This window comes from Mesoplodon bidens, assembly GCF_964165515.1.
Source record: "Mesoplodon bidens genome assembly, chromosome: 11".
Lineage (NCBI taxonomy): Eukaryota > Metazoa > Chordata > Mammalia > Artiodactyla > Ziphiidae > Mesoplodon > Mesoplodon bidens.
This window is the reverse complement of record NC_138167.1, coordinates 47106436-47133547: the sequence shown is the minus strand read 5'-3', so window position 1 is coordinate 47133547 and position 27112 is coordinate 47106436. Positions and strand designations below refer to the sequence as shown.

Below are 27112 nucleotides of genomic sequence, written 5' to 3'. Positions count from 1 at the left end.
AGCGCGTGGGATCCAGCCGCTCCGCGCGCCCTTGCAGTCGAGCCGCGAAGGCGGAGAAGCGGCGGGCCGAGGTCTGGAGGCGGCCGGCTGGAAGGGTGGGAAGGGCAGGAAGGCAGGAGAATCGCGGGCGCGTGCTGAGGGATCGGACCCAAGCTCAGGCCGCGAACCGCAGCCTGGCGTCGGCCCTCCGGCCGTCACTCAGAGCGCGGAGAGGGCGTGCCCCGTGCCCCATGCCCCGCGCCCCGCCCCCCGGTAGGCGGACCCCGGACCAGGAGGCGCAGGGGCGGGGCCTTGCTCTCCGTGCCGGGGGCGGGGCCGGGCCGGGGCTCTCTGGGCCGGTGGAGGACCCGGCTGGTCGGCGGGAGCGACCGGAGCCCCGGCCACCAGGGCGTGCGACCCCCACTGGCCCCGCCTTCCCGGCTGCGGCCAGCCAATCAGAGCGGTTTTTACTGGTGGGTGGGCCGAGCCGGCCCAGCTGCTCGGAGGCTCTGGCATGGTAACGTCCTCGCGCGGGTGTGGAGGGTCCCGGCTCGGTCCCACAGCGCCCCCGGCGGCCCGGGCCTGGGCCGGGGGGGCGGGGAGGCCGCCGGGGGTACCCGGGACCCCGGGGCAGAGCTAGGGGAATGAGGGGTTAGGGAGAGAAGCCAGGGAGGGGGAGGGGGCGGGGATTTGGGGGAGAAGGGGCGGGGGAGGCCATGATGGAGGATGGCGGAGGGTGGGGGTGTTGAGGGGAACTAGGGTTGCGGGACTGGGTGAGGAGGAGGAAGGGATGAAGCGAAGAGTGCGTTTGTGGAGAAAGGTCGAGAAAGAAGAGGTGGCGAGAGATGTGGGAACCGGTGGACTAGTGGAAAGCTGGGGGCCACAGTTTCCCCTCCTGGGATATTTGGCGTGCGACATGCCCCTTACCCAGACTTAGTGCTTGAACCCTTTGGAAGCCATGGGTGCCCCATATCTCTTGGAGACCTCCTCCTTCATTTCCCCGCATTGTCTCCTGAGGTGAGGAGGGGGCATTGTTTCCTGAGGAAAGAGAGGCTTCCGGCCCCCACGCAGTGCTGGACACTCCAAGAAATGGGAGAGCAGAAGCCCCTTGGCCCCAATCCTGGCTCTGCCGTCAACAAACTCTGTAACAACTCTGTGTGACCTTGGGCAAGTCACTACCTTTCTTTGGGCCTCAGACTTCCTATCGATTAAAAAAAAAAAAAAAGGAGGATGCACGGGAATGATATCCCAGATCTCTTTCTGCTCCAAAATGGGGTGGTTCTTGAGGAGAGAGTTCAGGAGAATGGGTTCTAGGACGTCGGGAAGCAAAAGAAAGAAGGACGAAGATGGAGGCTAGGCCTTCAGCTGGGGCTGCAGAAAATCCCCAGGGATGTGGGGGGATGGTAGGCACAAAGCAAGGCTGGGGCAGGCTAGCCAGCGCCTCTGGAATCCTGTTGGAGAGATGGGAGAACTCTAAGTAGAGGAGGGGTTGAGACCTAACCCAAGAAAGATGAAGACCAGAAGTAACATTCTGTTCATCAGAAGGAGAGTGATGAGATGGCAGGATCAGAGAGAAGCAACGGAAGATATTTTCTAGTATCTTTGGGGAGCAGGAGGAATAATGAGGCTGGTACAGGGGAGTGGGGACTAGAATGGTTTTGAAAACGGGGAGGGAGAGGCTGGTGCTGTTTGGGGCAGCTGAAGAAGGGCAGCAGGTAGATAATTAGAGCACAGGGTAATCAGCTGGTCTCTCAGTCTCCATGATACTTTTCTTTTTGATGATGGCTACCTCCTTCTGAGAGGTGTGCCTCCCAGCCTTCATTTTCCAGCACAGATCCCTTCAGGGAGTGAGTCAGACCTGGCCAACCTTGGGATCCCCTGGCTGTCTGAGGATTTCAGGATTGTGTGAGGATTGGGGTAAAAAAGAAAAGAGGGGAATGAATTTGAGTGTGAGAAATACCTGTGGCAGTATTGTCCTTGCTGGGAGGCCGCTTTGTGGAGTAATTGAAAGCACAGGCTTTGGGGTCAGACTGCTTGGATTCCAAACTTGCCTCTGCCATTTAATCTCTTGGAACCTTGGTCAAGTTACTTGATCTCTCTGAACCTCAGTTTCTTTATCTGTAAAATGGGGATAATAACCTCTCATATAGTTGCAAGGATTAAATGAGTGTTTGGCATGGTATCTGGCTCATAATAAGCACTCAGTAAATGTTATTTTCCCCTCTTTCCATTCTCTTCCTTCTGTCTCTCCAGTCTTCTCCTTTTCTCCTTTTGTTCTTTCTTCTGAATCTTCAGTTCTGAGATGCCCCTCAGATGTGGAGGCTGAGAAAAACTGATTGTATCTGTTGGGGCCGGGGGTGTGGGGGTGTGGGGGGGAATCTTCCAACTGTCCCAGGTGAACGCATGATGATCAGATGATCAGTTATCTCTTCACTGTCTGTCCCCAGCCTACGAATGTGTTTTTTGTTCCAGGGAAGACACATGATCTGCTTCTCTTTCAGCCCCCTTTCCTATATCCCTCTCTCACACGAGTTACGTCTTCAGATTCTCACACAGAAGTTTAAGACCTGAAGTTGTATAGGCACTGCAGCAAGTGAGATAGGGGCAGGGGTGTTTCAGGAAAGAAAGCCTACACGTCGCACAGGGGAGGCTCAGGGAAGGGAGGGCTTTGGAAGTTCCATAGTAATTTATGTTCATTCCATTGCTGTGTCCTCTCTGGGGAACTGTCCAAAACAGGCTAGTGTCTGGATCCTGGCCAGGGGTCTCCATTCCAAGTTAAAGATGGTCATATACAGTTAGTTTTTTAAATTGTTTAGGTTTTCCCGTGCCAGTATTTGGTTCTAGTTCCCTTTCCCCAGCCACACAGACCTCTGCCAAACTGCCTCTCTCTCACATCACAGTCAGCTTTTACCCAGAGAATTTATACAAATGTACCTGAGTACGTGTGCACACACATACACATTTGTCTGTTCTGGGATATTCCAGTATGCAAAAATAAGTTTAGGGGTGAGTCTGCATCTTGTCACAGCACTTTGTATAGGGCCCTGACTAGACACTTCAGAGGAGGCTCAAAAGGAGAAAACGCAATCCCTAAATGTAGGGAAATCCCCACCTGAGTAGGGAGACAGGCAGTCCCATGTGAAACACCCAGCAAGCATCCACAGAGTAGCATGTCACTCTGTGCAAAGTAGTGCAGCATTTATCCTGAGGGGACACAGATAGGAGTGTGTGTATGTGTGGAGGATAGTCATAAAGGTAACCTGAAGGAGGTGACTATTGGATCATCTTGAACAAAATAAGAGACAAAGAATAAAAGAAACACATGGAGTAATCTAACAGTTTGTGCAAAGAGGAGGAGGGGAGCCATTGAGTCAGGGTGAGCCAAGAGTGTGGGATGGGTCTTGTTTAAAGGCTTTGAATGAGATGAGATGAGAGATTCTGTAGGGTGGGCAATAGGGACCCACCACTGGTTTTCAAGCAAGAAAATGTTGGAACCTTCCCGGTTTAACCACATGGGTCTCAGGGGATATGCTAGAGTGAAGAAAACAGAACTGCTTCCTGCGGTAAGGACTGTGCTTTTAAGGGAGTAGGGCTAGAGAGCAGATTGGATACAGCCCTGGGACCAATTAGTCCCCCTTAGTTTTTTATCTGAAAAAAGAGGACTGTCTAGGGTGGTTGCCAGCATCCTCTCCAGCTCTGACATTCTGTGTTCCCTGAATAACCGCTAGACCTTAAGATGGCTTTGTTTTGTGGGATTTGCCAAGACCATTCAGTCAGTAAGTCAAGAAATAATAGCACATACTGTGTGCCAATAGGGGGTGGTGAGGAAAATACAATGGGCATAGGATATTGGAATAAGCAAAAACAGAGTCCCTGCCCCTTAGAGTTTTCAGCCTAGTGGAGGTGTCAGATATTTCATTGATTCTAAGACTCACATTTTAACATTTCTGAAGTTAAGATGCATCTTAAAATCAGTGGAGAATCATAATTTAATTGGCAGCATTTGTTTTTTATTAGTGCCACATAAAATAAGAATACAATCAGAATTGTACAAATAACTGTAAAATTCCAGTGGATAATTGCTGAAGGGGGAGGTAACATGGTGTCTGAGTGTGTAAAAGAGGGCTCTGACTAGTCCGCTGGGTTGGAGAAAGGCATTCCTGAAGAAATGATGACTGCCAGATGTGAAGGTTATGTAGGCGAGTTGTGTGGGCTTGGAAGGAAGATTGCCCCAGGCTGAGGTGGACGTCTGAGGTGGGAGGATTGAGAGAAGGAGCTCAGCATGGGTGAAGTAGGCAAGGCAGTTGGGGAGCAAACGTGCCACAGCCTCCCAGACCCATTAAAGAGTTTTAAGCAGGGGAGTAACGTGCGTGGCCTGAGGTTGGAGTGGATGTCGGGAGACCAGTCAAGAGGCCACTGAAGTAGGTCAGATGAAAAAAGAGGGGTGGTAGGGGTGGAGGAGGAAACGGAGAGAAATAGATGGATTCAATAAATCTTTAGGAGGTAAAATTAACCGGACTCATTGATGTATTGACAAGAAAGACGGAGGTATGGTGAGTGACTCACAGATTTCTATCTTGGACAACTGTATGAATGGTGGCACCAGTCTCTGAGATGGGCGACCCTGGAGCCTGGGAGGACCCAAAGATGGTTACGTAGCGTCTGGGAGGTTAGAGAGGATCCTGAGGCAGCTTGGGTGGGAAAGTGTGGCACAGAGAATTGGATTTCCTCCCATGTTGATTGGTTTCTGACTTCCACGTGGAAGAAAGTTTCAGGGGGCAGGAGCAGGTCTGAATACAGGGCTTAGAGTATGTGATCCCTGAGAAAAGGTGATCCATGTTGGAGTAGTTTGACTTACCCTTCCTTCTCTTCTTAGGACAAGATGGGTGGGAAGAGAGGAAGTACAGATATTACTAAAAGTAGAGATTAGAAGCATTTTAAAATGCTGAGCCTTCATACCATAGGGATAATTGGGAAAGTAGGGAAATTGGGCAGCAGTGAGCCAGCTCCCACCTTTCCATGGGACTCCTCCCTACCACCCCCCACCTTCCAAGCAAAGAGGAGGAAGGGCAGAGCCTTTTAGCTGCATCTCTGTGCCTAGTTTACTTTAAAATTTTTTTTGAGAGGGTAAATATAGTCATATTCAAAGTTACAAAAGGGCAAACAATTCTCCTTTCCACCTGTCCCCATTCTCATTTCTTGTGTGTCATCTTTTGTCTCCAATTTTTATACAAGTAATAAAACTTTGCTGCACTTTGCTTTTTTCCCCCCCACTTGTTTATGTATCTTAGATTATTCCCTATCAAGACAGTGAGCCTCTTCATTCTTTTTTATGACTGCATAGTATTCCATTTTATGTTTGTGTAAAATTCCATGGTTCCTTGCTGATATTTAGGCTATTATAGTCTTCTGGTTTTACAAATAATGCTGATCTGAAAACCTTGTACACACATGTAGGGCTATATCTATAGGATGAATTTTTAGAATCGGAAGGTTCTATATAAAGAGGATTTGTTCCTTCATTTGTTCGTTCATTCACTTAATATTTGTTGAGTACCCATTATGTGCCAGACACTGTGGCAGACACCAGGAATCCAGCTTTCAACAAGTCAGATACGATCTCTGCCCTCATGGAATGTTATTATTCTCTGGTAAGGGGAAACATATCCAAGCAAACATAATAATTACGAAATTGTGTATGTAAGGAAACTAAAAAGGGGATCAGAATAGAGTCAGGAAGGCTTTTTAGAGCAAGTGATATTTAGGCTGAGAACTAAGTGGGGTGATGTGGCTAGCCATTAGGTGTAGGATAGGGAGACCTAGGCTGTTCAAAGCCTCATGCACTGGGACATGAGTTCAGAATCTGTAGGGGAGGTGATGGCCACTGAGTGCGGAGGCTGGGGAGTAAAGCTAAAGAGAAGAGGGAGGGAATGGGAATGGAAGATGTCAGAGTGAGTGACTAAAGATGAGGCCAATAGGGGAGGGGGCTGGTAGTAAAGAGAGGAGAGATAGGGAAACTAGTACTTAGGAAGGACTAGTGACTATGTTTAGAGACCTTTGGGTTGAGTCTCTGTACTGGGTGAATTCAGGTAGGTGAACAGGAAAAGAGGCCACTTCCTCCCTGAGTACTTTGGGGATGAGAGACCTCTGTTTGCCTGGTTTAAGGGAAGCACAGCCTTGCCCACAGGCAGGAGGGTGGGTGAAAAGCCTTGGGAAGAGCCCATCTGTGCCTGTAGTAGAGCCTCCTCCATCTTTCCTTGGCTTTGGCAAAGTGGAAACTTCCAAAATACAGATGACATTGAAGGAGCTCAGCCAGCTGGCTCTGAGCTAGCAGAAGAGAGAGCAGAGCTACCCAGGGCTCAGAGCTGGGAGCGGGCAGGAAAATGGGCTTGGAGACCCTTCCTCTGAACTTTTGCTCCTTTCTCATCCTCACCCCTCTGCTTCCCTTCTGCAAAAGCCCATCTCTTTGCCCATCCTGGGTCCTATGACTTTTCTCTCCCTCAACAGTCGGTTCCCGATTCTGGTCCCCGGCCCCCAGCAGCGCCTGCCCCCTTCCCACCGGGGCCCCCCATGATGCCACCACCCTTCGTAAGTTTTATGTCTTTCCCTGGGCTTGGCTTTTCCAGCCTGCACCCCCAACTCCCTAGTCCCTAGCACTGCTGCATCGCCAGTATGGTTTTTGTGTAATGCCCCCTTCTGTTGCCCTTGGATGAGGGATGGTTTTGCTTGGGCATCGGGGTGGGAGGAGCTGCTTTTAAGCTCTCAGTCCATAAAGTTGACAGTTCTCCCTTTGTCTTTTTGTCTTTGGGACACACAGGGGCTGGGGAAAAGAGAAGTGGATGGAAAAAGACCCCCTTAGTGTGAGGGCAGGGTAGGGCTGCCTTTCTCTTTCACTGCTCCTTGTCTATATTCTTTTTTTTTTTTTTTTTTGGCCATGCCTCATGGCTTGTGGGATCTCAGTTCCCCGACCAGGGATTGAACCCGCACCCTCAGCAGTGAAAGTGCCGAGTCCTGACCACTGGATTGTCAGGGAATTCCCCTTGTCTGTATTCTTTATACAAAAAAGTCAGGCTGGAATAGCACCTGGTGGTCATCAAACTGGGGAAAAAGAGGTAGGAGGCAGGGGACTGGGGGATTTGGGACTGGACACCTGCCTCTGGCCCTGCATCTGAAAGGCCTCTTTGGGGACAGGCATTGAAGCAGTGGAGCCTTCCACTTGCAGTCTGGTGGCAGTTCCACCTCCCTTTTCCCTCTCCCTTCCCTGCTTCAAGAAGCTGCGTGCTTGCCTCTTATACCCAGAGGGACCCCCTGTTATCAGTCTCAGTGTTGAGGAGGGAGGCAGTTTCATGCCTCTCAAACCGAAACCTTGGAATTGTCTCAGAGCCAGGGTGGAGGGTTGGGGTGGGAGCCAAGTGGCTCTTTCCTGACAGGTGCAAAGCAGTGTCTTCTCTACTCAGGAGCTCTTCCTTTCCTCACTTCCAGATGCCTCCTCCAGGAATCCCCCCACCTTTTCCTCCAATGGGGCTCCCCCCGATGAGTCAGAGACCACCGGCCATCCCCCCCATGCCACCTGGCATCATGCCCCCAATGCTTCCACCAATAGGGGCGCCACCACCACTCACACAGGTAATCCTCCCCCCTGTACCAGGGGCTCTGAAAACCCTTGTCATTTTAGCTGCGGGTAGAGGTGAGAGTGGATATCTGGACTTGAGAAGCTGGGGTGGGGAGGGAGGGAACGTGGGGCCAGGCCCAGGTGGATTTGTCTGCTGAATGGCTGGAGGACACTCTGAGGCTCGGCTAAGAGCCCAGAGCCTGGGGATTGCCTGCAGAGGCGCCCATGTGAGGGTCACAGCCCCGACAGGATCTCTCAGGACCCTTCACAGCCTGTGCTTACCTTCACCTCGGTAGCTGGTTTTTGTCTTCTTTGTATCCATAGATACCAGGAATGGTACCACCCATGATGCCAGGGATGCTGATGCCAGCGGTGCCCGTCACCGCAGCGGTAAGCACTGAGGGGACAGGAAGTAGGTTCTGCCCTGCAGCCCAGTGGGCCTGACTTGGAGAACAGGGACATGGCTTCCATTCTTTCCCTCTTCTCATCGCATCCACCCTCGTCCCAGCTGCACTCCCCACACTGAGTCCTCCTCTCCAGTCCAGCCATGTACTCAGCTCTTCTAGTTTCTCTCTCTTCCCCAAAGGCACATACATTCTCTCTTTTTACTCCCCCTGCTATGCCCAGCTCCCTTAAGGAAACACACTCATGCCAGACACTGCTTACCCTCACAGAGTTAGCACTGTGGACACTTGAATACAGTTTCCTCTTCATCTTCTGTGTCTCTGGAGGAAGCAGCAGTACCTGGGGATCTCTCTGTACCTTCTTGTGCTGTTGTTCAGTGTAGTAGAGTCTGGGTAGGATGTGGCATTTGGTATTCACTGTGGAAAAAATGTGCCATGGAGGTTTACTCAACAAAATACTCTCACTTGAAAATGGAAGAAAGGAACTGCTGTGCAGTTTCCCTCTGGGGTCTTAGAGCCATGGCCCGAGAGGGCAGGGGAAGCCTGTTAGGGAGCAGAGATCCCTGGGAGCAGGATACTTGGATCCTGGCCTGGCCTGCTTCTTCATCCCCCATGGCCTGGGTCTTGGGGGCCACTGGGCTTGGCCCCAACCCTTCCCCCTCCTCTTTCTTCGGCAGACGGCTCCAGGTGTGGACACCGCCAGCTGTGAGTCTTCTGGGGGTCTGTTCCCCCCAGGCTCGGAGGTTGGGGGGGAGAGGGGACCATGGACTAGAGCCCACCCCGGATCATGCCTGTTGGGATGCCAGGGATCCTGGGATGTTGATGGGCCCAGGGGATATTTATTGGGGATGGAATAAGGGAGGAATAGATGGGGATCAGATAGGGGTTGGAGCAAGGACTTAATATGTTTCCTTTGGCTTCTTTTCTAGCTGCTGTGGCTGGGACGGGCCCTCCGGTGAGTTCTTTCAGCTCAGGGGTCTCTGGGTAGAAAGGGGTGCTAATCGTTAAAATTTTGGGGTGAGAAGAAGCTTTGGGAAAGGGGCCTTGACCACCATTCTGTGCACCCTCCCCTCCCCCAGAGGGCCCTGTGGAGTGAGCATATGGCCCCTGATGGGCGCATCTACTACTACAATGCTGACGACAAGCAGTCCGTGTGGGAGAAGCCCAGCGTGCTCAAGTCCAAGGCAGAGGTCCTGAGTGGGGCTTTCTGTTCCTTCCTTTCAGCTGCCCTGACCCTTCCACATCCTTGGCTTCCCCTGAGTCTCTAACCATACACGTGGTTCCTCTGATCCTAAGATCCCTGACCATTCCCTGACCTCCCTAGGATCTCAGGAAGTCCACCTTCCCCCATGTTGAGCCAGGCCAGGTGGTTGCTAAACACTCCTGTGTCCCCTACTCACTGGGTCCCCTTAGCTCCCCCAACTGTGGCTGGAAGGTATGCCCAGCCCACTGATGTTCCCTGGCCCATCCTCTTACAGCTCCTGCTATCCCAGTGTCCCTGGAAAGAGTACAAGTCGGACACAGGCAAACCTTACTACTATAACAACCAGAGTAAGGAGTCCCGCTGGACCCGGCCCAAGGACCTGGATGACCTGGAGGGTGAGGAGGGGGTGGGCCCAGGCAGGGGCTCTGGGTGTGGCCCTTGCTACCCTATAACCATGTTATCCTTTCCTATTACAGCTCTAGTCAAACAAGAGGCTGCAGGGTGAGTGACTTGCCCACCTTGCCTACCTATCCACCCGTACCTGGGGCCACCTAAGGGGTGGGAGTGGCCTCTCCCCATGATCCCTACTCTGTGGGAGGAAGAGCCAGCTCTCAGTCTCCTTGTGGAGTGGTCTGCTCTGGCCCCAGTCCTTCACAGGATAGAAAGACCAGCCAGCCCCTGACCACCTCTATCCCTGCTCTACTGGACTCTGCCCTTCCGGCTCACCTGCAGGAAACGGCAGCAGCCACGGACACTACAGCCTCAGCCTCCTCAGCCACAGCCTGACCCCCCACCTGTGCCGCCTGGCCCCACCTTGGTGCCCACGGGCCTCCTAGAACCTGAGCCAGGTGGGATTCAAGATTGCGACGTGTCAGAGGCTGCCCAGCCCCTGGAGCAGGGGTTCCTGCAGCAGCCGGAGGAGGGCCCCAGCAGGTGAGGGCTGCCCCCCGTGGCATTCCAGACACTGGCCTCAGGCTCCCAGCTGGGTTTAACCCTTGACCTCTGCCAGGTTTCTCGGGAAAGGTGTGAAGATCTGGGCATGACCTCTGAGGAGCAGAAAATGGCTTCCCTGGGGAGCAAGGGGGAGTGTCCTGATCACGCAGGGCCCTGAAAGCTATAGGGACTGGGGGACACTGTGGCTGAGTCCCCTTTTCCCCCCAGTTCTGCTGGACAGCATCAGCCACCACAGCAGGAGGAAGAGGAATCAAAGCCAGAACCGGAGAGGTCTGGCCTCAGTTGGAGCAATCGGGAGAAGGCAAAGCAGGCCTTCAAGGAGCTGCTGAGGGATAAGGTGCTGAGAGTGGGGCTCCCAGGGTAGGCCTGGAGGGGGCGAGAGATGGGCAGGCCCCATGACCCCTGCCTGCTCCATTCCAGGCTGTCCCCTCCAATGCTTCGTGGGAACAGGCCATGAAGATGGTGGTCACCGACCCCCGTTACAGGTAGGTCTGGGCAGGCCCTCCAGACCTTGTTCATGGGGGCAGCTGAGCCAGGGATTCCCCAGGAAACCCCAGGGGGGCCAGAGTGAGGAGAGTGATAGATGGGTGAGTGTAATGGGAAAGAGAAGCTGGAGAGCCTCCAGGAGAAGGAGGGGAAAGGGATCTGACATGAGACATTCAATAAATGCTTGTTGAATTGAATTGATTTGAATTGAATTAATTGGGGAAACAGGGGGCTGGATAGGGCAGGGGCCTGACTGCAACTTGAGAACCCCAAAACAAAAGGGCCCAGTGTTAGCAGTGTCTTAGAGCCCCGTCTTGTCCCCTCACTGCTTCTTACCCCTCCCCACATCCCAGAGGCCTACCTGTCTTGCCTCCCTGTGCCCTTGGAGCCCCTGCAGCCTGCTGTGCCCATGCATGGACACCTGTTAGTTCTATGAGCCCTGTCCCCAGTGCGCCATGACCCTGCTTTGTGGGCTGTGCAGCGTGGTTCAGGCTGACTCCTCTGTCCGCATCCCACTCCCACCCTGTCCACCCCAGTGCCTTGCCCAAACTGAGTGAGAAAAAGCAGGCATTCAATGCCTACAAGGCGCAGCGGGAGAAGGAGGAGAAGGAAGAGGCCCGGCTAAAAGCCAAGGAGGCCAAGCAGACCTTGCAGCATTTCTTGGAGCAGCATGAGCGCATGACCTCCACCACCCGCTACCGGTCAGGGGGCCGGGCTGGGGTGGGGCCTGGGAACCCTGAGAACCTGTGGGCCCAGTCTCTGTTCTCTGCCTGCCTACTCACGGCCCATATGCTCCACAGGCGGGCAGAACAGACCTTTGGGGAGCTGGAGGTCTGGGCTGTGGTCCCCGAGAGGGATCGAAAAGAGGTTTATGATGATGTCCTTTTCTTCCTGGCCAAGAAGGAGAAGGTAACAGTCACTGGGCTGGATCCATCAGTCACAGTCTCATCTAAGACCTTCCATGTCTTTGCTTCCTTGTGGACCCAGCCATTCACTTCTTGCTGCCCCCAGGGTCCCAGCACCTTACCCAGAAGCTGGTGTGGCACCTACACATCCCCCATTTATGCTTTGGGCCTACAGCTCTGGGTGTGGGAGAACAGGAAGGTCTCTGAGGGCTTGGTCTGTAACCTGTTTCCTTCCCCTTGCCGGGGACATGAAGGCCTCGAGTCTGGCCATCCCAGAGTCCCCAGGCGGCCTGCCTTTCCCCAGGTGTGCCTCTGCCCAGGCCCACTTGAGTAGCTCCAGCCTGCCCTGCCTCACCCTGACCCTGTGGCTCCCTAGGAACAGGCCAAGCAGCTCCGGCGCCGCAACATCCAGGCCCTGAAGAGCATCCTGGATGGGATGAGTAGCGTCAACTTCCAAACCACATGGTCCCAGGCCCAGCAGTACCTCATGGATAACCCCAGCTTTGCTCAGGACCATCAGCTACAGAGTAAGCCTGGGTCTCCACTCCTTCCTGTCCCTTCCCTTTTCCTCACTGACCCCTAGCACCAGCCTCAAACCACTCCCCTGCACCTCTTGCCCTCCTGGATGTCTAGGATTCCCCAGCACTTACGCAGTCCAGAACCTCTCTGGACTCTGGAGATCCCAGAATGCTTCAGGACACCTCCTTTCTCCCTCCAGGGTCCACTGTTTACCTGGACAATGTGTGTCCTTGGGGGAAGGGCACTGGTGTAGGAATCAGAAGACTTGGAGATGATTTTTATAGCTCATGTGAATATGGTCTTAAATTGCTTGGTAGGGTGGGCCTTAAGTGGTCACAAATGATGCAATAAGCTGCTGCTGGCCTATCATCACAGGCAGTATCTTCAGATATTCACCTTCTGAAGTTATATCAAAGCCTGATTGATTCCCAGTCCCATAAAAAATGAAATCTCAGATCCTGAGATAACTGATTTTGTATGATGACTTCTAGTAACCAAAGTCACAAGAGCTGAATACTTCTAATTTTTTCTCATATGGTCAAGGAACCCTCCTCAAGAACCATCATTCCAATAGCCTCTCCTGCAGAGTCCCCCTGCTCCCCTAACCCCACCACCCTGGGTGTCCCCAACACCTACAGGGGCAGCATCTTTGAAGCACTGGGGGTTCTGGGTCTGAGAGGGTGTCCCGCTGGTGCGGTGCCCACTGAGGCTTCTCCCTGCGGTTAGACATGGACAAGGAAGATGCGCTGATCTGCTTTGAGGAGCACATCCGTGCTTTGGAGAGGGAGGAGGAGGAGGAGCGGGAGAGGGCCCGGCTTCGGGAGCGTCGCCAGCAGCGCAAGAACCGGGAGGCCTTTCAGGTAGCTTTGCTGCCCTCCGGATCAGAGCTCAGCCCTGCCCCAGACCGTCACCTCTTCACCCATGCCCTGCCTCCTCTCGGCCAGTCCCACTGCTTTCTCTATGCTCAGCCCTGTCCCAGCTCCACAAGGCCTCTCTGTGCCTGCACTTTTGCTCCCGCTGTGTCCCCTCAGCCTTGGGCTGTGCTCCTCTAGGGAGATTAGACATACGCACCACCCAGAAACTGCCAGCAGAGAGCGCCCTACAAGCATGGCTCACCATCTAGGCCAAGTTTATTTCCCTTCACTGGGGAGCCAGACAGGCATAGCTAGCTTATCCCCCAGCTTGGAGGTGGCATTGGTGTTGGTAGTGGTGGGGATTACTTGGCTGTAACACATTTGGGAAGTTGAAACCAAGTCATGGGAAGATAATGCTGCAGGCACGTTTCCGCTGCTTTGCCTCCTGGTCCAGCCCATTTTCCTTTTACGTCTGTCCCTTTCTGTTTTACACTCTCTTTCACATTGCTCTCTGCCTCCCCATCTGTATCTCTTCATCTCTGCCTCTTGCCTGCATTTCCTCAGTCTGGGTTGTCCCTGCCTCTCTCTGCCAGCTCTTGTCTTCTTCCCCAGTCTTTGGCTCTGCCTCCCTCCCTTTCTCACTCTCCCTGTAACTGGCCTCTCCCTGCTTAGACCTTCCTGGATGAGCTGCACGAGACAGGGCAGCTGCACTCTATGTCCACCTGGATGGAGCTGTACCCAGCGGTCAGCACTGATGTCCGCTTTGCCAACATGCTGGGCCAGCCGGGTAAGGCAGCCGGGCTCCCCCTCCTCTAGCCTGGCTTTCTGCCCTGCCAGCCTCTCTGCACTCCCACTCCCTGGTCCTGCACCCCACCCTCAAGCCTTGGGAAGCTGCCGCCCGCCAGGCCCCCCTCCCTCCCTTCCCTGCAGGCTCCACCCCTCTGGACTTATTCAAGTTCTATGTGGAGGAGTTGAAGGCACGATTCCATGATGAGAAGAAGATCATTAAGGACATCCTTAAGGTGAGGGAAGCCTGGGCCTGTGGATGGAGGCAGGCTGGGTGCAGGGCAAGCTCCCAGGACAGAACTCCCCAGTAAGGCCTGTTTTGTGGGAGCACTGCAGCTCGGTTCAGGAGATAGCTACTGTGATCCTTTACTGTGCGCTGGGGGCACACAAATGAATAAGATACAATTTCTGCCCATAAGGAGCCTCATAGTCTAGTAGGAAGATAGACATGACAATGGCTCTACAGAGGGGCAAGTGTTACTACAGAGAATCGAAAGAATTGCCATTTGAACTGCACCTCTAAGAACGAGTAGGTGGAGGAGGGTGGAGGTCCTGGGCGTAGCGTCCCACAGGAGCACAGAGGAGCAAGCAGCACAGCTAATCATAAACTGGTGCCCACAGATAGGTTCCTTCTGCCTGTACAGAGTTTACAAAAATTTGGAATTTGATGCTAACATTTTAAAATCAAGAGATTACAATTAAAATCTGGATCTTCAGCGTCTCTTGGAAATTCGGCTTATCTAGCAGCACCGGGCTGGTTTTGTGAGGCATTCAGTGGACTTGAGCTGAGATGCCACTGCCTTTTAGAAGGAGCCTGTCCTCCTTATCTATCCTCACTCCTCTCTGTCACCTCCGTGATGTGGGAGCGAATTCACCTGCCATTTCCGATCGCACACGCACGTTGGAGAATTCTCAACATCCATGTCTTATCAAAGGGGGAAAAGTGAGTGACGGACTAAGAAAGCCCCATGTTTCAGGAAAAGATAACAAAGAGAAGCATGTTTCTTTGTGGAAGTGAAGACCATTCTCATGGGTTTGAGAGGGCAGTGTGGATAGTGGTTAGGAGCAGGGCTGTGAAGGCAGACTGCAGGGGTAAAAGTCCAGCTTAACCACTTACAAATTGTGTGACTTTGAGCAGATTACTTAATCTTTCTGAGCATGTTTCCTCGTCTGAAAAATGGGGAGTATTCCTTCAGACTTCACCTGATTACCAAGGGGAGTAACTTGGTGCCTCAGGTGGAGAGGGTCTGAGAATAAAGCAAGGAATGTCCCACTGCACACACATTTCTTTAAAGTCCTGTGTTTTGCCTTAAGAATTCATGCAGGTGTTGCGTTTTAATACTGTAATACTTCTCTGTTAACATAAATTTAATATTTTAAAATTACTTACCATTAGGTAAGATGTAGCATAATGTCCTGTGGCTTCCTCTGTTTCTCTGGAACCACATGCCCCAGTTGGGAAGGAGAGCCCTGCCTGTAAAATTCCTTGAATGCTAAAATAAGGAATTTGGATTTTTATCTTGTAAGTAATGGGGAGCTGGGAATGATGTGATTAGCTGATGTCTTGGAAAAGCCCAGGTGGTTGTGTAGAGCAGCACTTGCAGCCAGAGTGCTTGTATGCTTAGGGATAGGTGTGGTAGGACTCGAAGCCTCAGGATACTAGAAGTGGTAGTGGCCAGTGATTAAGATAAATTCTGAGCTTGAGTTATCCTCTTCTGACTCACCCCCAGACCGCTTTCCTGCTGTTGGGGCCATTTGCTAGAAAAATCCGGGCAGCATGGACTCAAGGCAGGGTTCGAAGCATGAGGGGTGAGTAGGGAGACCAGGCAGGAGCTGCTGCAGTGATCTAGGTGGGAGTGAGCTCGACGGGGGCAGTGGGGATGGCCAGTGAGCAGAGCTGTGATGTTCCAGTAGTTTCTGAAACTCCCTAGGTCTCCTTAGAGGGGCCTTGGGACAAGCCGGAGGGGGTGGGGGAGTGGGGGGGGGTACTTTATGCTCCTTCCTCTCTTTTCAAGTGTAACAGCTTGTTTCTCTTTTATACATCGAGGTTCTGCATAAGATTTTTATGGAAAAAAATGTTTCTGCTGTTAAAAAAGAAAGTTTAAAACCAGTAGGCTAGGGTCACGCAGAAGTAGAACTGACGGATTTTTTTGTGAAACTGAGGGAAGGAAGGAGTGAGTCGGAGATGTCAGGAATGGATCGATGGTGCCATTGGTAAGGATTAAGCAGGAAGAACAGGGCTGGAGAAAATAGGAATTCCACTTCTGGAATTATTCTCAAAAGCAACCTGGGGCAGGGAGTTATAAAGCACATACCAAATTTTAAATAGGATAATTATATAAAGTAGAAATACCTAATCCAAGGAGAGCTAAATTTTATTGGACTCTTAACTTTTAGCCACAGAGCAGCCGGTACTGCTGACAGGCCTGTGGGAGTCCTATCCTTGCTGAGTCCTGTGTCTCCACACCTCCTGAGAAAGAATCTTCTTTAGATAGTTCCTCCTTCCTCTTCCCCCTTTTGGGCTCCTGCCTATGGAAGGCAGATGAACCCAGGGCTCCCTGAGACCATCTACCAGCCAGGCAGACTGTGATGGTACCTCGCATCCCATAGGGTAGTGCAGAGTCCTGGACTTGGAATAGCTGAAAGACAGAAGATCTGGGCCTGAGAGATCCATGGGAGTGGCGTGGGGGGCTCCCAGGAAATGAATTCTCTTGGGATCTGCTGAATTTGAAGTGTCTGCAAAATATCCAGTCTAGTATGGGTCTGAAAATCAGGAGAGAGGTGGGGAATGAGATTGCGAAGGACAGTGTAGATTGAAAAGACTAACTGCAGGTCTCAGGGGAACAAGCACATGCAAGAGAGGTGGTAAAAGAGGTCAGAGACAGGAGGGGACCCTGGAGAGGGGAGCGCTGAAGAAGTGAACAGAGGACGAGAAGAGTGGGGACCAAGGTGTCCTTGGAGTTGACTCTTGGGACGTGAGCAACCTCTAGGAGAGCAGTGTCCGTGAAGAGGGCAGAATGAGTGCAGCACAGTCTTTAGAGTTGGGTAACTCCTGGCTGTTTATTGGTTGAGACCTCTGCAAGTTATATAATGTCTCTGAGCCTCAGTTTCCTAATCTGTAAAATGGGGATGATACACGTGCAAGGTTGTGAAATTAAATAACATTTGTAGTATCTTGCTTATGGTAGGCTTAATAAATGTTTGTTTTCCTTTGCGCTGCACTTAAAGATTTTGAAACAAAGGGAAAGAAGCAGAGGTTGTTAGCTTGAGGAAGGTGGAGAGCAGGGTGGAAAGGGTGTTCCAGGTTAAGTGAGCTGTGTACTTGACGGAAGGAGCCAGTGAAGAGGTGAGACTGAAGCTTGCAGTTCCCTAAGCGAGAGAGATTGGTATGTTTGAGGAGAAGGGCTGGAGAGCATGGGTTGAGGAAGTCCTCTTGGAAGAAGCAAGAAGAGTGTGCCTCTGCCATCAGCAGGAAGGCCGGGTCAAGTTTGAGCTGAGTGGAGGGAGAGGGAGGGAACCTGGGCCCGTGCCCCAGACCCCGCACGCCAGTGGCTTCACTTTCCACTGAGTCATCTTGGGCCAAGTGAGAGAACTCTCCTAAGCCTCTGCTTCACTGGGGTGTTTTGAGGCTAAGGTGAGAAGCACAGCACCAGGTCTGTGTGTGGTGTTTTTAATAGTGTTTCGGGAGTTGTACACCAGATGGCCTCTTTTTCTCCCGTGGATGAAGTGATCTGTGTGGGTGTAGTGCTTAAAAGTAGGGGCTTTGTTGTTAGAAAGACCTGGGGTAGAATTCTCGTTCAGCTGTATATATTAGCCCTGAAGACCTTGGGCAATTTCGCTAGTTCCTCCAAACCTTGGTTTCTTCTTCTGCATAAAATTAGGATACTAGGACTTGTGCTTAAATTCAGATATGTGAGGATTAAATGAGATAATGTGTGTGAAACACTCAGCATGGTACCTGGTACTTAGTAAGCACTCAATAAATATAGCCGGAGGGTGGGACTTGCAGATGCTGGAATGCAAGGAACTTACTGAGCAGCAGGAGGACCCAGCAGGGGCTCAGGCTTTAAGCCAAAGGGACAAAGAATTAATTGTGAGAAACACACACACACCCTGCACACCCACCCCTGTGATCCAACCCCGCCCCCAGTTCCCTGTGACAACCAAGCCAAGGGTGGGCATGGGAGTCTTAATTATCAGATGGTGAGGACTTGGACGACTTGGTCTCCAAGTGCATCCCAGTCCTGTGGATCCCTTCCAGGGGAGGGGGCTACTTGAGCATCCTGTAGTCTGACCCTTGCCTGCCCTGGAGGCCAGCCAGCTTCAGGTTCGGGCCTGTGGTGCCCCCTGCTTCATGCGCTGCTGTGCCCACAGGACCGGGGCTTCTGCGTGGAGGTGAACACAGCCTTTGAGGACTTCGCCCACGTCATAAGCTTTGACAAGAGGGCTGCTGCGCTGGATGCAGGCAACATCAAGCTGACTTTCAATAGTGTGAGGGGCCGCGTGGGGAGGGGCTGTAGCCAGGGCTCCGTTCTCAAACTCGTCCCTCACTCTTGTTCCGTGCCTTCTCACTCACTGCCCCAGTGTGACTCTTCCCCCAGTTCAGGGAATGATAGTAGGAGCCCAGGCTCCAACTTCCCACCTTTTAAGGTATGTCTGGGTGAGTCGGGGCGCCCACCCTCCTGGGTGACGCTGTTCTGTGTCCTGTCTGTCCTCAGCTGCTGGAGAAAGCAGAGGCGCGGGAGAGAGAGCGGGAGAAGGAGGAGGCACGAAGGCTGCGGCGCAGAGAAGCTGCCTTTCGAAGCATGCTGAGGCAGGCTGTGCCTGCTGTGGAGCTGGGCACTGCCTGGGAAGAGGTCAGGACTGCAGCCTGGCACCAAACACCACCCCCTCAGTCCTGAGGGCAGCGGTGCTTCTCCACCACCGGGGGCCCACCCGTCATAGCACATCTCGGGGCCAGCTTCGGCTCCCTTCCTTCCTCTGCCCCAGCCCTGCCCTGTGCTCATGGCGGCATCCATGCTGTGCTGGGGCTGGTCTGATCAGCAGTGCTCTCCTGTTCAAGGTCCGTGAGCGCTTTGTGTGCGACTCAGCCTTTGAGCAGATCACCCTGGAGTCGGAGCGGATCCGGCTCTTCCGGGAGTTCCTGCAGGTACTGGAGGTGAGGCAGAGCTGCTTGTCCTCTGCATCTGCCCCAGGCTCTCGAACACCTGAGGCTAGAAGCCTCGGTAACCTCTTAGCACCAGGGCTCTCCTGTCCTGGACAACTAAGGAAGGGGAGGTCTTAGGGTACCCTGGATAGACCTAAGGCCCTAGCCTCAGAAGAGGAGGCAAAACCGGATTGTAGAAGGCAGGGTCCTTCCTGGGGCTAACCTTCCTCACCCCTCCCTCTGCCTCCACCAGACTGAATGCCAGCACCTCCACAGCAAAGGCCGGAAACACGGCAGAAAGGGCAAGAAGCACCATCACAAGCGTTCCCACTCGCCCTCAGTGAGTTGGCGGGTAGAAAGGATGTGGGGTGAGGCTGGATTGTCTGGGGGAAATAAGAGCCACTTTTCTTGCTTTTCCCCTACATCACCTCCCCTGGAGGAAGATTGAGGATTCCTTTGGTCCTGGATTCTCCTCTCTGTCCCCAGTTCCCATACTTGAGGGCCTCTGGAGCCCAGGTAACCTCTGTGCCGACATGTGTCTGCCGATCTCCCCAGGGCTCTGAGTCAGAAGATGAGGAGCTGCCCCCACCATCTCTCCGGCCCCCCAGGCGGAGGCGGCGGAACCCCTCGGAGTCAGGCTCTGAGCCCTCTTCCTCACTTGATTCTGTTGAAAGTGGGGGTGCTGCCCTTGGAGGACGGGGTTCCCCATCCTCCCGCCTTCTCCTTGGATCAGGTAAGCAGTTGGGAGCTGGAGAGGAGGCCTTCAGGGAGCCCCACCCTCTGAGGGTAGAGTGGAGTGGGAGGGCTGCACCTGTCGGAGAGTAAGGAGAACTTCCCGTCCCTGCCCAGGCAGGAAACAGAGAGAAGGAAGGAAAACTGGGCTGAGACTTCCTCAGACAGGTCCCTGTCTGTGAAGAATGAGCAGAGAAAAGGATGAGGCCTCCCTTCTCCCATGGGACTTAGTGGGGATTTTTCTGTCTCCAGATCACGGCCTTCGGAAAGTCAAGAAACCAAAAAAGAGAACTAAGAAGAGAAGACACAAGTCGGTGCGTAGGGAAGGAACTTCCGTCCAAGGCCCTGCTATTTTATGAGATGTCTTCACCCGCCTCCTGGGCTGTTCTCCACAGAAACTGAGGAGGCGGGCTCTGGGCTCTTACAGAACAGTCCTGAGAGCGAGACAGACCCCGAGGAGAAAGCGGGCAAGGAGAGTGATGAGAAAGAATCAGAGCAGGACAAGGACAGGGACCTCCGGCGGGCAGAGCTCCCTAACCGCTCCGCAGGCTTTGGAATCAAGAAGGAGAAGGTGAGAGGCAGGCACCCGGCCCCAGCCCAGTCAGCGCTGTGCCCAGGCCTCGGCAGCCCTCGGGGGGAAGCTGTGGGTGAGCTGTGCCTTTGCTCCACCAGACGGGCTGGGACACGTCGGAAAGCGAGCTGAGCGAGGGTGAGCTGGAAAGACGGCGGCGGACGCTTCTGCAACAGCTGGATGACCACCAGTGACCTGATGAGGCACCGTGCCTCGGGTCTGTGTGAGGCTGTGGCCTAGTTTACCCTCGCTGTCTGCCCCAGACTTCTTCCTTAGTTGGGTCCGTGTCCACTTTTCCTCAAGTAGCCCCAACCCCAACACATCATTGCCAGCACCTCCCAGGGTTGCTCGCGGTGTTTAAGGGTCCTCCCAGCTTCCCGGACAGCTAGTGTGGGCCCTGCCCTCAGCCCCAGACCAGCGATTGGTGGTGAATGCCATGTGGGTGGGTGGTGCCAGTAGATAAAATGTGAGAAGGGGCCCCCAGGAAGAGTGACAGGCTGGTGGACACAGCCTGGGTGGCAGAGGGCGGGGTCCTTACCCTCTAGCATCAGTACCTGCTCCTGCCTGCCCGGGCCCTTGGGGCACCACCACTCCTTCCTCCAGCCCCGGGGCCCAGTGTATGTGTGTTTCGTTTTGGTTTTGGTTTTGTTTTTTAAATAACAATATTTATAACGTGGCCAGTGGCTCTTTTGTCTTCTCTGTGTGCTTGCACTGGGGCCGGCTGGAGCTTGACAGGTGCCCACATGGCCAGCAGGGGGCACTGGTGCCCCACGGCGGGCCTGCCTCCCTTTGTGTGGCTGGAGCCCATCTAGCCAGGTTCTCCTCCAGGCTTCCGCACTCACCTCCCCCAAGCGTGGCAGCTCTGCCCAGCCTCCTTTCTATCCCCGTGGCTTGGGTCAGCCTAAAGGGCCAGCTTAGCCCCCCCCCCCGCCACACTCAGAGGAGACAGAGTCAGGCCTGGTATTTCAAGCCTTTGTTAAGAGAAGGAAAGTCTGGAGTTTATGTACAAGAGAGAAGGAAGTGGTACATGTACAAAAAGGAGTGGGCCCCTGTATTCCCTCCCAGGGGCCGAGAAGAAACCGGCAGGGGACGGAGAAAATAGCTAAGACCGACGTGACCCTGCCCCTGCCAACAAAACCTAGCCGGGGGAAGGAGGTGAGGACGTTCTTGGCACACCCTCTCTCTAGGCAGAGAAAACTAGTCCTCTGCCCACCTCGGCAAGGATAGTCAGCCTAGAACGCAAAGGGCCAAGGGCAGGGAGCGTGGCACCTCTCCTCTCCCCTTATCACTAGGGCACACTGCCCAGGCTTAGGAGAGCCTTGCTCCTGGTAGAAGACGATCTGAGACTGGCAGGGCCCCGCCCCAGGGCTCCCTAAGCTTGGACACTTCTGGATCGCAGCTGACCATCGGGTTGCAAAAAGTAAGGGGGAAAAATTGCTTTCTCCTCTCGTCCCTCTGGCTCTAGTGGTGGTGGGCCTAGGTGCCCGTTCATAGCCTAAAGCTGGAAATGGTTTTCTCCAGCCCTGAGCTGACCCTTGAGGAAATGATGTTGAAGACCTTGGGAGCAAAGTGCAGTACTGGAGGCACCAGGGAAGTGCCAAGCCCTGAAAGACCTTGTGCCCACGGTGGCGGCAGGCAAGACGCAGCTTTGAGAGCTAGGGTGGACACTGGGTTGAGAGCAGCATAGCCCTCTGCTGGGCCCTTGGCCAATTCCAGGGCTTCAGGTCCACTGGTTGGACTTGAAGGACTCAGGGTTGAAGTGCTTCTGCCTCCAAGAAGGTCTCAGTGGGGGCCTGGAGCCCGAGGGGGGCCAGCAGGCGGTGCGGCACTCCTGGCTTGGTGGCGAACGACAAGGGGCTGGTGGTGGAGGCCTGTAGGGGAAACAGAGGCCTGTGAATAAGCAGGGAGGCTGGGCCAGGCCCACCTTCCGAGGGCCCAGCCGCACAGGCAGGGCCAGCGAAGAGCCAGGAGTGAGGTCGATGAGGGAGAAGATTAAAGAGAGACTGGAGGGGCTGGTCAGGGAGGTTTCTGGGGTGGGCTCTGCACAGTCAGAAGAACAGGTTGGGGTTCTAGAGGCCACTGGGGAGTGACAGAAACAAGGTGGACTCAGCAAGATCTAGAAGCTGGGAAGAGACCCCAGGCAGATTGGGTATCAGGAAACAGAGGTCAAGGGTCATCTGATGCCCCTGGGCAGAAGCCACTGCCAGAGCTCTTACAAGGAGACAAGGACAAATGATACCTGGGCCCAGGACCAGAGGCTCTCAGCCTCAGTGATCAGCGGCGGCGCCCCTGGTCCTGCCTGTTTTGGCAACTCCCTACCCCTTGGGTCTTAGTACAAGCCAGACAGCATTAGTGGGAGAGATAACCACTTCCCTGAGGGCACATGCAGGGGCTAAGCCATGCTTCTCAGAGCATGGGGCATGCAAGGGAAGGAGTATGTGTCCCCATCACCACGACGCTGCCCGAGGATGGTTCCAAGTCATGCAGGAGAGGAGGTGCCTGTGGGACCCAGCAGGACTCCTGGGAGGTGGGCATGCAGAGAGGGCAGCTGTGGTGCCCAGTACCTGTCAAGGGCCCCAGCCTTGGGGGTTAACAGTTTGACTCATCATGATGGGCTGCATCGCAGAAGAAGCGTGAGCCCCGCTTGGCAGTACGGGCCGTGAAAGGGACACTCTTCAGCACTGTGGCCCAGGAGAGAGACACAGTGGTCAGGCCCCATGGGGGTGGGGTGGGAGAAGGAGGGCCCAAAGGGCTATGGTTGGGGTTTGGGAGCTGGGCCCAGTGGCCAGGCACCAGGGACGGAAAAGGGCCCCACCTGTGATGATGTCCTCAATGGTACCATCCTTCCCCTCGTAAACAGGCCGGTGCTCCTTGGCCTGGCGCCGCCTCAACTCTGCAATTAGCTCCTGCTGTTGCCACTTGTTCCGCTGGGATGGGGTCTAGAGCCGAGCATTTGAAGGGAAAGGGAGTCACCGCTAACGTACCACGGGGCTGGTTCCTGCCCCAAGATGCAGTCTGAGGATGCCCTTGATTGTGCTCGCCAGCCCAGCCCCCATCATCGCCTAGGAATCCCCTCCCATAGCCCCCCTCTCCATCCCTCTGGACTCCATCAGGCCCTCTGGGTGGTCTGTGGGCTCCAGTTCTCCGTTGCCTCTCCAGCTCTCTGCTCCACCCCCTCCTAATCCTTTGCCGTGTTTTCCAGGCCCCAGTTCTTGGTCCCACCCACCTTGGCATCCAGTTTCTTGGCTTCCTGAGCCAGCTGCTTCTCCCGCATTACCTCCTCCTGCTTCTTGCGGGCTTCGTTCTCTTGTTCTGCTTCCTAAGCACCATGAAAGATGGGGGCGCGTGTGTGTGTGTGTGGGCGTGTGTGTGTGTGTGTGTGCGTGTGTGTGTCACACAGGCTGTGAGCTGTGAGGGGAGGGGCTGACACTGAGGGTGGAGAGTGGGTGTCAGTGGGACCAGCAACCCCAGGTGGCCACTCTCTGGAGGGGCACTTCCTGCCCCAAACAATGACAGGAAGGGCCTGGGCCCCCACCCTGCCCACCAGTTCACAGCTAAGAGGCCTGTGGCCAGCTTCCATCGCTCCCTCGCAGGACTCAGAGGAGGAGACGGAAAAGGCCCAAGCTTGAAGCCCAGCCCTCTCTCCCTCTACCAGTTTTCTCTCAGCCAAACTCCTCTTTAAAAGCCTCTCTTCTGCTCACCTTGTAAGAACGAATGAATCGGACAAATACTGGGAAGAATACAGAAGGAGGCGTGGTCTTGGGACTCTCACCGAAGTAGCGCACAACAGCATTGTAGGCCTCCTGGGGAGGGGGTGGGCAGAAGGGGTCAGCCCGGCGGGGGAAGGAGAAGCCCGGCTCCCAGCAGGGGCAGGAGGCCCACAGGAAGCCGCAGCCCCCCACAGCCCCTGGGGGAGGGCAAAGAACTAGGGGCTCGCCAAGCCCCCTGGAGTGCGTCTCCAGAGGCAGCTGCCTGCCACCCCCAGCGCCCCCTCTCCACTACGATCAGCCAGCCAGCTGCTTGACAAAAGTTCTTTGACCCAAGAACCAGAACTAAGCCCGCCAGAGGCGCACGGCACCTTGGCTACAGCCTCTCCCACCCGCCTCCACCCTGTGCTCACCTCGGCTGTCTTGGCATCGCGCTGGAGCTTGTCCAGTTTGCCTTCGTTGGTGCTAAGGAAGTTGCGCAGGACGCTGTTGTCATGTATGCTGCACTCCCGCCGAATCAGCTCCATGCCCCGGCCCAGCTCCTTCACATCTAGCAGCACGTTCTCCAGGGACACTGTCATCACCAGAGCCCAGGCTGAGGACTACAGCCCAGGACTACAGCAAACTCCAGCCCTCCCGCTCAGCATGGGCTCACTCGGTTCCTCACGCCCCACTCCAGAGCTACCAGCGTGGACAGAGAGGGGCGAACCAAGCTAGCCAAGCTCTCACAGGCGCAAGGAAAAGGAAAAGAGGCCGTGGGCTCATGACCCCAAAGGTAGCAAGAGAAGGTGAGCCGCAGACTGCTGGGCTCCAAAACAGAGCTGCCCCAGGCCTACCCCAGTTTCACGAGGGGGGCAAAGATAACAGCCACCCTATGTCTGTGGGGGGCTTTATGGGTTTTCTAAGCACTTCACGTACATCACAGAGACACAGGCTCTGGGGCCAGCTTGGGGGAGTTGGCAGTGAAGAGCCACCGCTGCCTTTCCCTTCCAGCTCCCACAGCACCCAAGTGGAAAGGGCTGGGTGGGGGCCTGGTGCCTGTAGGAAGGCTCCCTCTGGGGTGGCCCCTGCCCATGGCCCCAGCGGAAAACTTTGAAGTGGTCAGAAAAAAGAAAACAAAAGCAAGAAAGAAAGGCACCCAAGTGCTCCCCCTCCTCATAGCTTCCAGGGATTGTCCTGCGCTGGACACGAGGCAGGCTTGCTGGGCCAGGCTCCCCTCACCTGCTGCAGCTTTCTCCACAAAGTGCAGCTCATGCCAGAAGTTAGCCAGGTCCGGGTATTTCTCCTTTACCGTCAGGGCGATGAAATGCAGCAGTGTCATCTTCCTGTCAGTGGACTTGGTGTCCAGCAGCTGGTAGAGGGGGACAGGGGTCAGTGCAAGAGGGCTGAACACCCTGGCGCCACAGCCGCTGCCCCCTCCAGCTTCCTGGCCACTTGCTGTGCCCACCATCTTACCAGATCCAGGCTCTGGAGCTTGAAGCCATACACAGCTCCCCGCTTGCTGCTGTTCATGTAGTTCCCCAGGGCAAGTATGATCTGTCCAAAAGAGGCACGGGAGGAACTCAGGGCAAGACCCGAGGGCTCCTTCCTCCTCTCTGTATAGCGCCAGCCCCCCACCCAGGACCTGGGAACTCCCGGCACCTCCATCCCCAACCCCTCCCCACCTCCAACATCTGCTTCAGCTTCTGTGAGGACTTGACGGAGGCAGAGGCTGCAATGATGGCGTTGAGTTGCTGGAAGGCAAGATGAATAGCTGAGTGACCCCATGCCGGGATGCGGCAAAGTCAGGGAGGGGCTGGCAGGGGAGGGGACCAGCAGGTAAAGGGCGGAGGGGCGGCTGCAGACAACCGTGATACAGGTGGGGGCCAGGTGGGGGCCAGGTGGGGGCCGTACCGGCGTGAGCATCTGCAGGTTGTCCTGGAAGTTGCCCAGGAAGGCCATGCCAGCCATTCGCTGGGTCAGCCGCTCCACCTTGCTAAAGAGCAGCATGAAGCGGTCCTCGGCCGCCAGCTCCTCCAGGGGCTGCCGCTCCCGCTCATATTGCCGCAGCAGCTTCACCTCCGCCTCTGTGGGCAGGAAGCGCATCAGGCACTCCACGAAGTCCACGGGTAGTGTCTGGAGGTCAAACCTGTGTAGGAGGGAGGGACCACCTCAGGTCTTGCCTTTGCCCACATTATCTGTCATCCCTTCATTTTCCAGCTCCTACAAGGACTGAGGGTGAGGTCTTGAGCAGCACACAGCCAGCGGAAGAGGACTCACTGTCTCACCTCCAGTAACTCCAGGGCTGGGGTTACTCAGCACCAGTAGCAGTCCTAGGGTCACATTTCATGCCCTGTTTAAGAACCCTTCAATGTCTTCCCTCTGCAACTACGGAGAAGTCTTAACACCTGGACGTGGCTTAGGAGGCCCAGCCTGCAAGACTTCTGCTCGCCTCTCTACTCTGTCTCTCCTACTCCCCTCCTTACACTAAAGCCAGAGTCAATTTTCAGTACTCAGGGCACCATGCCTCTCCCTCCAGGCCCTGACCTGGAGTTCATATACATCCTTCAGGTCGCAAGTGAGACATCACCTCCTCCAGGAAGCCTTCCCTGATCACCAAGCTCAGCTACCTAGCCCTCCCTGTTCTCCCAAAGCTGCCTGTACCTCCACTACCTTGGTGTTGTCACCCAGTGTTACTGGACTGTTCCCATTAGACTGGGAGCTCCTTGAAGGAAGGTCTGGGCTGACTCCCCAACACCTCACACAGTGCCTGGCACACAGCACAGATGCAGTAAATCCTGGCCAAGCCACTGGATGACTGAGGGAGTTCTGTCAATGCCCTGGAATCCAGGGAAGGCTAGGATCCTAGGTGGAGATCCTAGGTGGGTTACCAACTTAGCTGGGGACCAGGGCAAGGTCAGTGGGAGCCTCACGTGTGGATGGCCCTGCAGATCTCCTCAGCTGAGCGGCCAGCCTTGCGGAGGGTGATGGCTAGGTTCTTGGCACGATTGGCTTCCAGCAGGGTCACCTTGCTGGCAGCCTTTTGTGCTGTCTTGTTCTTGGAGCAGATGAGGTCAAGGGCAGGACCCTGGGCTTTTGTCTTGAACAGTTCTTCAAACTTGTCCAGATCCAGGTCCTGGCAGGAGTTGATGAGAAGGGAAAATGCTGTGGCCTCATCCCACAAGAGGACCCGCTGGCAGCACACCAGCATCAGCTCGGCTCTGGTACATGGAGGGCTGAGTCTGAGGGCTCTTCCAAAGCCAAGAGATCGACC

At 54.7% G+C, this 27112-nt stretch overlaps 2 protein-coding genes across 9 annotated transcripts in view; one reads left to right on the top strand and one right to left on the bottom strand.

The window, feature by feature from the left end:
• The first annotated feature begins 363 nt into the window (after positions 1–363).
• PRPF40B (pre-mRNA processing factor 40 homolog B) lies at positions 364–20828 on the top strand. 6 transcript variants are annotated; one of them, XM_081249686.1, is made up of 26 exons: positions 365–496; positions 6487–6567; positions 7462–7605; positions 7916–7981; positions 8673–8700; positions 8925–8950; positions 9075–9185; positions 9474–9594; positions 9676–9700; positions 9932–10132; positions 10361–10490; positions 10574–10638; positions 11176–11340; positions 11440–11548; positions 11921–12071; positions 12790–12923; positions 13590–13704; positions 13848–13939; positions 18078–18194; positions 18422–18559; positions 18766–18852; positions 19103–19189; positions 19405–19582; positions 19834–19895; positions 20009–20152; positions 20254–20828. In XM_081249686.1, exons 1-26 carry the CDS (start codon positions 494–496, stop codon positions 20344–20346), a joined length of 2673 nt encoding a protein of 890 aa, XP_081105812.1. In that variant the 5' UTR covers positions 365–493; the 3' UTR covers positions 20347–20828. The 6 variants fall into 6 exon arrangements, with proteins under 6 accessions (XP_081105814.1, XP_081105812.1, XP_081105811.1 ...); XM_081249685.1 differs by having other exon boundaries at positions 18766–18861; XM_081249687.1 differs by having other exon boundaries at positions 9474–9546; positions 18766–18861; positions 20009–20828.
• A 306-nt stretch (positions 20829–21134) lies between these two features.
• FMNL3 (formin like 3) overlaps positions 21135–27112 on the bottom strand; it is a 56429-nt gene continuing 50451 nt past the window's right edge. For all 3 annotated transcript variants that reach the window (XM_081249680.1, XM_081249681.1, XM_081249682.1), the window contains 11 exons: positions 26772–26974; positions 25753–25987; positions 25524–25592; positions 25315–25395; positions 25081–25210; positions 24273–24433; positions 23854–23955; positions 23379–23471; positions 22968–23091; positions 22717–22833; positions 21135–22023 (listed from right to left, as the gene is read on the bottom strand). In XM_081249680.1, coding sequence (XP_081105806.1) covers positions 22742–22833; positions 22968–23091; positions 23379–23471; positions 23854–23955; positions 24273–24433; positions 25081–25210; positions 25315–25395; positions 25524–25592; positions 25753–25987; positions 26772–26974 — 1290 coding nt within the window. In that variant the 3' untranslated portion in view covers positions 21135–22023; positions 22717–22741. The remainder of the gene's footprint in view (positions 22024–22716; positions 22834–22967; positions 23092–23378; positions 23472–23853; positions 23956–24272; positions 24434–25080; positions 25211–25314; positions 25396–25523; positions 25593–25752; positions 25988–26771; positions 26975–27112) is intronic.

Excerpts from the sequence above, each read along its gene's own strand:
- PRPF40B (XM_081249683.1), top strand. Across the intron at positions 6,568-7,461 it reads CCATGATGCCACCACCCTTC|ATGCCTCCTCCAGGAATCCC; the intron begins GTAAGTTTTATG and ends CCTCACTTCCAG. Across the intron at positions 13,940-18,077 it reads TCATTAAGGACATCCTTAAG|GACCGGGGCTTCTGCGTGGA; the intron begins GTGAGGGAAGCC and ends CTGTGCCCACAG.